Source organism: Otolemur garnettii, unplaced genomic scaffold, assembly GCF_000181295.1.
Source record: "Otolemur garnettii isolate 467f Iridium unplaced genomic scaffold, OtoGar3 scaffold00101, whole genome shotgun sequence".
NCBI classification, from domain to species: Eukaryota; Metazoa; Chordata; class Mammalia; order Primates; family Galagidae; genus Otolemur; species Otolemur garnettii.
Window position 1 is genome coordinate 7,213 of NW_003852496.1, and position 12,392 is coordinate 19,604.

Sequence of the window (12,392 nt, forward strand, 5' to 3'; positions counted from 1 at the left end):
TGCAGTGTACTCCATGTGATGTGCAGTGTGCAGGATAGAGCGTGCAGGGTGATGCATGTGGTGTGAAGTATGTAGTATGCAGCATGTGGTGTGCAGTGTACAAGGTATAGCAGGTAGTGTGCAGTGCATAGGCTGTAGTGTATGGTGTGCAGTGACCTCTGTCTAGACCAGGGCCTAGAAGATGGGGACTGTGCCCTTCCTTTAGGAAGCCCACCTCACCTCAGTTCAGGCCACTCAGCATCTTACCAGGGCAGGGGACAAAGCAGCCCTCTTCAGTGGCCAGAGCCATCCTTACCTGGATCAGGCCTGCTAGCAGATAGAGTGCCACAAAAGTCTTGCTACTTGTGACTGACTGACCTTCCACAAGGTGGATGACACAGAAGAAAATCAGATGGCCTGGGACCACCAGAAAGAGCAGGACTCGAGCTGATGTCGAATTGGTTTCTGAAAGAAACAGAATCAAGTAGTTTGTGGGACCCATCTAGTAGCAGAGGCCACTTTGGCATGTGACAGTCTCACAGAGGCATCCACACTCATCCAATCATTCATTTCATAAATGTTTACTGGGCACTTACTATGTGGCAGAGAAGGAAACAGTCTTGACCCTTTCCTCATGGGGTTGATATTTTAGAACAGAGAGACAAGCAAGAATCAAATAAGCAGAAAGAAACGAGAAAGGTCTTTTCAAAGTGTGATGAGTCCTATGAGGATGATCCTTCAGGGTATGGAGACAGAGCATGAAGTATGCTTGAGCAGGGGTCAAGCAACTAGCCGTGACACTTCTGCTGGCGTATGCACTTGAGGGAGAAGGCCTTGGGCAAAGGAAAGAGAATGTGCAAGGGGCTTAGGCGAGAAAGAGCTTGGGAGTGTGGAGGGACAGTCCCACCCTGGATGGCAGGGATCTGGAGGGGCAGCCCCTTCCTCATGGACACCTGCAGGCCCTGCCAGCACAAGTGTGCCATGTGAGAGAGCCCTAGGTTTTTCGTCACACTTGAGTGTGATTCACCCTGATACAACCATATCTTTAAAAACTATACGTGTGAATGCAATTGACTTCTCAAACAGAAATAGATCTCCAAGGAAAAACAGGCCTCCACTTGCCTATGTCACCAAAACAATAAGGAAATAAAGGAAAAAATCATGGGTAGCTTAGAAACTAAAACATACCATAAAACAATGTGTATAAAAGATGGCAAGGACATCAAAATCTATTCATGAGGAGAAATGAGATGAGGAATAAAAAGATTCATTTAAAAAAACTTAAAAAGGGGGAAGCAACACTTTTAGAAATTACTATTGGCAGCTGGCACAAAAACTCAAGAAAATCTATAGGAAAACTATGAAAACAATAGGAATTCAGTAAAATGTTTGGGGCAAAAATTACACAGAAAAATAAATAGCCTTGTTATATAAATGACCAGTAAGAAAATATAACAGGAAATTTGATTTTAGGACCAAATGGGGAAGAAACACTAAATACAGATTAAAAACCATGGACATTATATATAAAACAAATGTAAGAAGATTTTGAAAGGTAGAGAGAGAAGCAGGCTGGCTAGGAAACTTAGAAAGCAATGACCAATACTGTGGTGAGTTCCCTCAATTGTGTTTTCCCAAACTGGGTCCTGGAGACATCAGCAACCCAGAAATGCCAATGAGAATGGACAAAAAGGGAAAAACTCCATAGAAATCTGCTCTTTTTAGCCAAAGGTACAGGAAAAGTGGCAGCAGAGAACTTTTACACAGTAACCTCTTCAGCCAAATGCAGCAAGAAAAACTGCAGCCAGGGGCAGGAGGTCCTTCTTCACCGAGGTGAGGATTTCCTCTCTTCCTGTTTTCTTGCAACCTGCACTTCTGCCTTGTGGAAAGCCCCACAGCTTGTAATTACACGCTCATCTGTTTTGTGTCTACCTGCTTCTGAGGGCAAGAAATTAGCTGTCTCTGTGTCCCCACTGCAACCCATTACATGGTAGGCATTCAATAAATACATAAATTGAAATGCATAAATTACACAGAAAAATAAATACCCTTTTTATTAAATATCTGAATGACTGAATGGAGGAGAGGCAGGGTTCAGGAGTCAGGTCCCTGGAGGAGCTGGGCCCGGAAGGTAATCAATGCAAGGCATTAGGCATCCATTGTTACACTCCACGACATCAACTTTTACTTCTTTAAAGACAGCAGACCTACCTGGCATACAGAAAGTAGAATGTGGGTTAGGCCAAAAGTTTTTCATCCAGAGGGGTAGAACCCCAGGTGTGCTCCAAATGTGCAGGTAAGTAGAGATTCGGCTGGTGTGAATAGCCACTAGATTGCCACCAACACCTGTGAGAAAAAGAATCTGTTTTCCCTTTCTTTGCCCCAGCCTTTGAATTACGTCCCCTTTTTTAAGTTCATTTCCTCCAAGAAGCCTTGTTTAGTCAGTTTAGCACTTGGAATCTTTTCCTTCCTTCCTCGTGACTGCAGTTTTTGTTTGGCACCAAGTCAGGGTGGCCCAGACCTCCTGAGTGTGGTACCAAGGTAGTAACTATATTGCCTTGACAGCTGGTACCTCTTAAAGTGAGGGAAGTGTGACTGGCAAAGTAGCTTTTCAATAAATATCCGCTGCCTAGAGGGAGGGGATTCAGAAAGGACAAGGAGAGGATGGAAGGGGTGGCAGGTCTAATAAGAGCAGGTAAGACTCAGACCTTGAGGCTGCGGGAATGGACAGGACCCAGACTACAGGCTGGAATATCTAGGAAAATGAAAGGCATTTTTTCACCTCAAAGTGGGAAGCAAAGGAAAGAAAACAGTAATAAGAGTGGGGAAGGAAGGGGAAGAAAGACATGATCACATGGCGACAAAGCAGGCCTGTCCCAGTAGAAGCACCCTGGACAGCTCTTATGCTGGGTGGCCCAAGGGGTTTTAAGAAAAGACATTTTCTACTGTACAACTGCAATTTGTGAGCTATGTGAGTCCCTCTCTGGGAGCCCTGAAATGTTAGGACACAATCGCACATTCATAGATGCATGGGGTACATGGAGTAGGTGTCCATAGGTGTTAGGGTTAGGGAAGGCTGGGGGTCATGTGTAGATTCATGAAATAAAGAACACAGACAAAACCCAAAGAACAAAGTCAGGAGGCCCAGAAAACCATGAGCACATTTTAGCTCTGAAAATTCTGGAGCTTCTTGCTGAGGCTCCTGGCTCCCACAGGGTGAGGAAAAGATTTCACCTTTTTCCAGGGCCAGATGGCCCAGATGACAAAGGCCAGACTGAGCACTTGTTTTATGCAGGCAGACACTAGGGCTGGCAGAGAACAGGGCCTGCCCATGTGACAGCTGTCTTTAGGGGTGGCTGACAGAGGTGAAGGTTGCCCTGATTCTATGTCCTCAGTGCCATGAGACCACAGGAGGCAGTGACTTCTAAGGCCAACCACCTGGCCAGAGGATGGCTACAGATATGTTTTGGCCCATACATGGAACATTTACAAGTTGGGTCCCTTACTCCAGATTCGTGGCTTCTCTGAACATGTCAGTTTTGGCAACTGTGAATCAACATTCTCACCAGGCAACATTTGGTTGGAGCTGGATGGGCACCATATTCTTCGGATCACCACTGTGTTCTGAAGTACACCCCACTCCCCACCACTCCTTACTGGCTAGCTGTGTCCCTGCTACCTAATTCATTCAAATTGAGTGCTTGGCCCCTGAAGGCATCTGAGTTGGTGATTCATCCAAGGAGATCTGCTCAAGCTTACATGCCATCTGCTGCCTTCCTCACTGTACAGGGAGGCCCTGTGAGACTCTGCCAGGGTATAGATGTGCTGGGTGGCCCCTCTTCAAGGAGCTTAAAGTATGGTCCCCCATGGGAGGTAGACGGTAGGGTACTAAGGACATGCAGGGGATGCTCAAGGGTATCAGAAGCCTGTTTCTGCAGGCCCAGAAGGTCAGGTCCTGGGGACCAAGTAAGCTAGACAATGACTTCCATTTGGTTACTCTGCTAACTGGTCAGTTCTGTTTACACCAGACACCAAGCCAAGCTTAGCTTAAGAGAAACAACATGGGATTGGTTCTGTCAGGAGAGCTCCCACTTTGGTGGTGGCACGAGGAACCAAGTTAGCACTGCCAAGAGCAGAGTGCAGGGCTTCCTGCCTGGGTCTCCCTCCACTCGAGCAAACCAGCACCAAGGCCCTATAGCTCAGCTGCCCAACTGCCCCTGAAGGTCCAACCCAGCTCTGGGGCCCCCTCAAATACTTACCACATATGATGGGAGTGAATATGGCCATGCCTTTGAACTGCTGCTTAGAAATGGTTTTCCTCAAGATGAGCCCTCCAAAACTGGGGAGAAAGCAGACAACAGTCCCACAGTCAGAGGGTTCATACTCACACGGTCCCTGCAAACCTCTGCACCAATGCCCTATCAGCACGGCTTCCCAGTCTGAGCAGACACTCCTTCCTTACACGAGTATCTGCTGTAGCCAAGCTAATAACGTGTCCTCTGCACCCCACCAGGATTTTCCATCCCCACCTCTCCTCTGAGTCTCAGCTACTCCAAAAGCCATCAAGGAATGACAACCCCTTTTAGGACAAATGAACCACTACCTTTCTGAAGCCATGCAGCTGGCTGGGCCTCTCACCTGACTAAACTACATGAAGATGCTTTTTAGTGAAAACAGAACCTGCACAAGTGTCAACTGTGCTGCCTTTTCTCTTGGGAAATGTTGCACTTACCCCATGGCTGCTGTGTGTGCAAAGGTGCCACACCCCTCGGAACTTACAGAGCCCTGAGAAGTTGGGTCAATTTGTATAAGAGGCCTGGAGCCTTCTGGAATCACAGACAGATGCATTGTAACCTTTTCTCCCTGAGAGTCAAAGCCAGGAAAACACATCCAAGTGGACTGGGGAGGCCCAACCAGTCTGCTAGCAGGGGTCTCTCAAACAGAGCTGGAGAGGGGCGCTAAATTTATGTGGGCAAATAGCAAAATCTTCCCTAGGTAGAGGAGTATAGGGTCCAGGGGACTATCTCACAGCAGCTATGCTGTGGACAATGACCTGGTGTGTGCATAACAGAGATACTGCCTGCAGCGTAAGCAAGGTAGGGCAGCAGAACTCTGGCAACTACAGACTGAGGGCCATATCCCCTGGCATCATCAAGCAGGCTAGGGTTCTATGGTCAGGGGCCCTCATCTAACCCTCTCCCAGCTCTGGCACTTGTAAACGAGGTGGCCTCCCTTAGAAAAAGCCCCAGGATTCACGGTGAAAGAGAGCCATGAAAGTATAACTCAACCACTACTGAGGGTTCCCAATTTTCACTCCAATCCTGACTTCTCAGATACTGAGCATCACCCTTGTCCAGGATTTTGCAGTGCTTGGGGAGGAGGCTGAGGGATGGTCCTGGCCTGGCGCACCTGCTGATGACCATTGCCAGGATGATGGGGACCCAGCCAAACTTCAGGATCTTCACGACAGGTGGGCTCTTCTTGGCAATGAGGACCCACAAGGGGATCAGAGCCATGAAGCCAATGCAGACCAGCGGCATTAGAAACCAACTGTCTGCAAAGAGAGAGAAGACACATGTAGATCATGGGCAGTACAGTGGGCAGGTCTGGCAGAGGAGGGCCTGGGCTGCACAGGGCACAGGCAGGCTGGGAGTGAAGGACATGAAAGTCTGGGAAAACTCCAGCCCTACTGCATTTTAATCCCCACCCGCTTTCATTTTAAATTTCAGAATTTGGGGGGGGGGGGGTTATAATCATTCCTGTTACACAATTTGCTTTTATGTAGTTTGAGCCACTTCTAAGTGTGTCCCTCACCCAGGGAGATGTGGAATCAACCCAAGTAATCCCAAAATATAAGTGGATTAATAATACATGGCACATGTACACCATGGAATACCACCCACCACCCTTTCCAAAGACCCTTCACCATCCTATCAAACAGTTTAGAAAGGTCCTCTCTGTCTTCCATTCCTACCATATTCACTTCCACTTGTCTGACATTTTTGCTATTTTCCCACATAAATTTAGCACCCTGCTCCATCTCTTCCCACTCTGATAATTCCTACTGGGACCAGCATTACCATCTCTGGGATGTTCCCCTTTAAGAGTTAGGTTTATAGTACACTTTAGGCCAGGCCTTCCTGGAGAACTTGTATGACCAGAGTCCAAGTTACTCAAAACACAGGAAGTCTGACACCTGGTGGCTCAGTGGTGATATCCAAAAGAATCCTGTACAACCAGAATCCAGGATTCTGCCCACCAGGACCTGCAGACAGACCGATTGATCCCTTGCGATTAAAAACAGAATGTCTAGCAAAAAGATTGCCATTGCCTGAGTCCTGCCCAAGTATAAGATAAAAATCACTGAACCAATTTAGGAAAGCCAAAATTTACCCCCTAATTTGTAATGTGCATGTGGTAATCACATGATGTGTTTACTTGATTTCTCCTCTGTTGTTTCCTCCTTTTACTGGGAATGATTGCTTGGGGTCCCTCACTTTGAATAACTAAAATTAACTTTATGTTTTATGTCATCAGCATGATTCATGGTTTCTGTTAAATGAAAGACCCTTGAGAGATCTTTGCAGGGCCACACTTGCTAGCTGCACTCCTAGGTACTACTAGCTACAGTGTACACCTCTGTGTACAGGCTCCCATTGGTTATTCCACCTGAGATGACCGAGTCAGAGTCTTTTCTCATGTCAACTGCTCTCAGTGCAGATTCTGGCAAAGGTAGTGGGGACCCAGGCCTCCACATTCCCCCTGCCAGCACTGTGCTTGGCACTTCACACATGACCTCATGTCATGGTCTCAACAGCCCTGTCCAGGCAGGCACCTGGAGGAGACCAGCAGAAAGAGGTGGCTTCCCAAGACATGCAGCATCTGGGACCAAGGCTTCAGCCCAGGTCTGCAGAAAGCCAGAGTGACCATGGGATGCCAACCACACTCCCAGATGAGACCAGACCAAGGTGAGCTCCCCGTCACCTGCATCTTCCATAAGGTGCCAATCACAGCCAGGCTGGAGCATCTCATGTCCCTGTGTCATCTTTTCCAACTGGTGGGAGGACAGTGAAGAAGGACTGGGGTTACATCAGTCAACGGTTAACTTGGAGCCAGGCCGGGCTGACCTCCTACCCCACCCCTGGTAACAACTGCATTCCTCATCTTCCCCTTCCTTTCTTGTATTCCATATGTGTCTTACCTTCTACAAGCAAACAGAACAAACCCCTGGATTTCTCTAGAACAGTCCTCTCTCCCCCAGCCCTACCCTCCCTAGGGCAGGCTCACCTACCAAAGAGGCCCTGATACTCAGAGGTGTCCAGGCATATGTCTGTGTCCCACACCCTCCCTCTCCAGGCAGTGTCACTAGGAACATGCTCCTCCCTTCTTTTCTTCTCTGCACTAAGGATCATTTGTTCCTCTGCCATGTATTAGGTACCCAAGTACTGCATGGCAGGAGTGCCAGTCTAAGAAACAGGAGGCAGGCCCAGCTGGCTCCCCACAGACCTCAGATGCTCAGAAACAGCAGCCTGCAGGAGCACCTCCTTCCAGGACACTTTTGAGTCCACTCCAAGTTTTTCATGACCACACACAAGCCCCTACTGAGGTTCTGCCTCATTTTCATCCTTGCATGGTAGTGTATACTTCCCCAGGGAGCAGCTCAGATCCCCAGCAGGTGCCACCATCACCTGCTTGGTCCTCAGTCAGTGAAGATTTCTCTAATTCGTGCCAGTCCTAGAATGTACCATGGATAAGTTCACAGTGTCACTGGAGAGGAGCAATCCAACAGGGATCCAGTGTCAAGTGCTCAGTTATGCATGGGAACATGCATATGGCATGACATGGAGCCTGGAGAAACCCACTCAAACAGCTAACCCATACACAAGTCTCCTTGCCTTAAATTCAGTTTGGCTTTAAACTAAAATTAGGTCATCTTATTTGATCCTTACAGATCTTCACTGCCACACATATGAACTTTGAGACTCTGTCTGATGATTAAATGGCATTATTGGCAGACAATACCAGGGACAGCAAGGAGAGAGCCCAGAGCTGTGCCAATACACCCCAAATCACAGCTGTGTTGTCTGCTTCAGGTACCAACAGATAAAAATGGGTGATTTCTCAAACCCCTAGGTCCAAATTCCCATGGGGCAGTGATAAACCAGAGTACTGCCCTAGACTAGGGCACCTCCTTATAGCTGCTGTCACCATGTGCCCCCTGCTGGCCTCCCCATCCCACTCACCCCTACTAGAGCACACGGATGTACCCAGACCAGCCTCAGGCACTACTCCATATGTGTGCAGTCTGCAGCTCTATATCCCTTCTAACCTGGTGGAGAACATGAGGTGCTTTCTTGAGATTACTCTGAACTCGCTGAATGACCTCAGGCTTTCACTCTCTATGGGAACACCATAGGTTCCCTCCTGATACGAAGGCCATAGTAACATCTTCATCCATTTTCTGTGCCTTATAATAGAACACCTGAAAGTGGGTAATTCATAAAGACATTAATGACTTACATTTTCAGAGGCCAGGAAGCCCAAAGTCAAAAGACTAAATCTGGTGAGGGCTTCTTGCTGACAGAGACCCACAGAGTCCTGAAGTGCTGTGGGCATCATGTGGCAAGGGGCCTTAGCATGCTGCCACAGGTCTCTATTTCTCTTTTTATAAAACCACCAGGTATTTCATCTTCTTTGGAGCTACTGTAAAAGGTATACAGTCATTGATTTTATTCTCACCTTGACTATTTCTGGCATTTATGAAGGCTACTGATTTGTGGGCACTGATTTTGTACCCTAAAATGCTATTATATCCCTTGATCACTTCCAAGAGATTTGTAGTAGAGTCCTTGGACTTTTCCAGGTATAAGATCATATCATCTGAAGGCTATGTTAACCAGCTTGATGAAAATTTTTCAAATTTTATGTAAAAACAGCACACTGTACCCCAGGATAGTATTAATGTACACAGCTATGATTTAATAAAAAAGAAAAAGAGCCCAGACCTATATACCCTGCAACATCGAATCTCTATATTAATATCTATAAGTTTATTTTTAATTTTTTATAAGTAATTTTGTAAAAAGCATATTGGAACCAACTTAAAAACATTTAGCATATCTCCAAATAGTTTAAGCATTGAAGGAATTTTAGTCTACTTTTGAGATACCTAGTTTATCTGTTCTCTGAGTTAAAAAATGTGGGCTCTAAAATAAAACAAACTGGGAGGGCTATGGCTAATGGTACTTAGAAGCTTCCAAAACAGGTTCTGATAAAGCCATTTCTTTAAAGGAGGAATACAAAAAATTGTCTAAAATAGTCTTGAATTTCACAAGGTCTCTGAAATTCCTCCTTCCTGCCCCTAGCTTCTCTTCCTCTCAGCCCTCTTTAAGCGAACTGCCCATGTAGACTGCTTCCCCAGACCCATCTGCTCCTGCTGCTCTGAGGCAGAATCCCCCCCCCCAGAGCTTGATAGTGTAAAGAGGGTAAAAAACTATTCGAAATACTTTCATCAAAGTGGTTAACATAGCCTTCACTGCACTTTCTTAATTATTAAGACATTTATACTCTACACTTAGTAGATTTGACATATATCCCTGTAAAATGAACCATAGGTGTAGTCTAACCATTTACCCTCCCTCCACCTATCCTCGCCCCCCTCTTCCCCTCCCCCTCCTCTTTCCCCTTCATCTTGAGCTGTAGTTAGGTAATAGCTTTCATATGGAGGTGTGGGTGCTTATATATTGGTTTCCTAGTAGAGCTGATACTTTTTCTTCCATTCTTGAGATACTTTGCTAAGAAGAATATGTTCCAGCTCCATCCATGTAAACATAAAAGAGGTAAAGTCTCCATCTTTTTTAAGGCTGCATAATATTCCAAGGTGTAAATATACCACAATTTATTAATCCATTCATGGGTCAGTGGGCACTTGGGCTTCTTCCATGACTTAGCACAATAATTAAGAAAGTGTGGTGAAGGTTATGTTAACAGGTTGATGAAAGTATTTCAAATTGTATATAAAACCAGCACATTGTACCCCATAAATGCATTAATGTACACAGCTATGATTTAATAAAAATAAATAAAAAGGAATAAAAGATGCACAACAGATTCATGGAAGCAGTTGTCTCTGAGAACAGTAATTGAACAAGGGAAATTTTCATTTTCTCTGTAGTTTTGTAGTGTCATGTTTTTAAAAAGAGGTTCAACAAATTAAATGTGCACTGAGAATTTAAAAAAAAAAACTATTTGAAAACTGGCAAATGAAGAACCTATTCTTCATTTTTGTCTATGTATGTACATTATTTTTCACTACCAAAATATATGAAAGAGCTCCAATTATCTGGTTTGAGAAAAAAGTAAGTACTTAAATATCTTATTAAAAAAATAAAAACTAACTCAAATGCTTCATGCAACTTAAGTAAATGTTGGGTAAATAAGACTAAGTTAATATTGCTGGTTTAATAAAAACAGCTGTCTTCTGATCAGTGAAATACCTAAGTATTCAACTTTAAGGGTTTTTTGCTTAGGAAATAACTACCTAACATTTGTAGGCTGCAAAAATGATTAACAAACTTGAAATAATGGTTAGGTTTAATCAACTAAGCATAACTATTAAGAATGAATAAATCCAATGAATGTAAATGCAATTAAAGTTTATAAATAACTTTTCAATAGTATGAAAAATCATTTTCAAATACTTAAAGCCATGTTATTTTGAATTAAGTAATATAAAGATAAAATGTCTGAGTCACTTATATAGTATAGACTAACTAAATATATTTAGATCTACTGATATACAAAAAATTGGGGAAATGTCTAAAAATTATGAAATGGTTTTCATCTATAAATACTGATATAAAACAGTTCAAAATTACTTACTTTCCAGGTTTTTCACTGGAAATTAAGGTTACTAAGAGTTAAAATTATAATTGATATATGTAATTAAAACTACTACATATAAGAGAAACAATTTTATAGTGTATAAAGAAAGATGTATTTTGTAAAGTTGAATGTAAGAAACAATTTTTCTTTTTTTTTTCATAAGCAAGAACTTTGTGGGGTTGAATGTTAAGTGGGAAAGGAAAGTACATTTTTGTCCTAATGTAGAATGTCTACGTAAAAAAAGAAGGTATAGGACAAAATGAAGGTTTAAGCAAGTTGTAGAAAGTTTGTGGAAGATTAATCACATGAAAGGAATTTTGCATGTGATCACATTGGCTAAAATTAAAGAGAAATTTTTATAAGTTTGTCTGAAAATTGAGCATTAGTATCAAAAGCACAATAATACAAGAGCAGACCCTTGGTCCCTGCATCATCAGAACAACAGGGTGTTCTCAGAATGTTGATCTTTTCTTTAATAAATTAAATTGTAGGTGGTTATACAATGTTCATGGAAATCTCATCTTGTGTCGTCAAAGCTGACTCAGACTAGATGAATTTGTTTATAAGGTTTTATTAAAATTAGCTTTAGTATTGATGAAACACAAATATAAAAGTACAATTTGGTTTTTTCCTTTCATCAAGAATTTTGTGTCATTAATAAGAGAGTACGAGATTTGTTTACCTTATAAGTAAACTAAAAAGAAGGGAAAGTGGGAAAGTTTGCCTCATGCTTTTCTTTATCAGCCCTCTTGATGGAAACTGAGGCTCCTCTAGATTGAAAAGTGACAGTACTTGTTTTTAAAAATCTTTAAATTATCATTTTGGCTAAATGAATAATCCTATTTTTATCATGTGTTTCAAATCTTTATTACTTTAACATCAAGTATTTTAAATGTTTAATATTTGACATACTTCTTTAAATTTCAAATTCTGAGATTAAGTCTTTTTGATTCAAACTAACTTGGACATAATAGAAAACCCTAGAAGTCCAAGACAGATGTATTAGGTTATTTGGTATGCTATAATGATCTGAGAACCACTGTCAAATCAAAAATGGTATTTAGTGCACTGAGCTCAGTTCCTGTAGCTCAGCGGCCAGGGCTGGCGGGTTCAAACCCAGACCAGGCCTGCCAAACGACGACAACTACAACAGCAACAAAAAAATAGCCAGGCATTGTGGTGGGCACTTATAGTCCCAACTACTTAGGAGGATAAGACAAGAGAATCACTTAAGCCCAAGAATTTGAGGTTGCTGTGAACTGTGACACCACAGCACTCTACTGAGAGCAACATAGTGAGACTCGGTCTCAAAAAAAAAAAAAAAAAGGTGTTTAACTTTGAGCAGTGTAAATGTATTATTGATATATGCTCCAAAATTACATTACATTCCTAAATTCTGATGTGTCTTGGTATATATTATCAGTCATAATCATGTTATAATTAGGTTAAATTGTGGAATGTCACAGAAATAACCAAATTTCTTTGTCAACTGCATTTTAACCATAGCTACACTAAGTCTTTTTTTTTTT

General features: G+C 43.1%; 1 protein-coding gene across 1 annotated transcript in view; it reads right to left on the bottom strand.

Annotated features, from left to right (window-relative positions):
• The window catches only part of SLC41A3 (solute carrier family 41 member 3), a 98,260-nt gene that overhangs the window by 3,161 nt on the left and 82,707 nt on the right, over positions 1 to 12,392 (bottom strand). Inside the window, exons 7-10 of the mRNA XM_003796175.3 lie at positions 5,389 to 5,533; positions 4,239 to 4,318; positions 2,191 to 2,325; positions 296 to 444 (exon numbers count right to left, since the gene is read on the bottom strand). Coding sequence (XP_003796223.2) covers positions 296 to 444; positions 2,191 to 2,325; positions 4,239 to 4,318; positions 5,389 to 5,533 — 509 coding nt within the window. The remainder of the gene's footprint in view (positions 1 to 295; positions 445 to 2,190; positions 2,326 to 4,238; positions 4,319 to 5,388; positions 5,534 to 12,392) is intronic.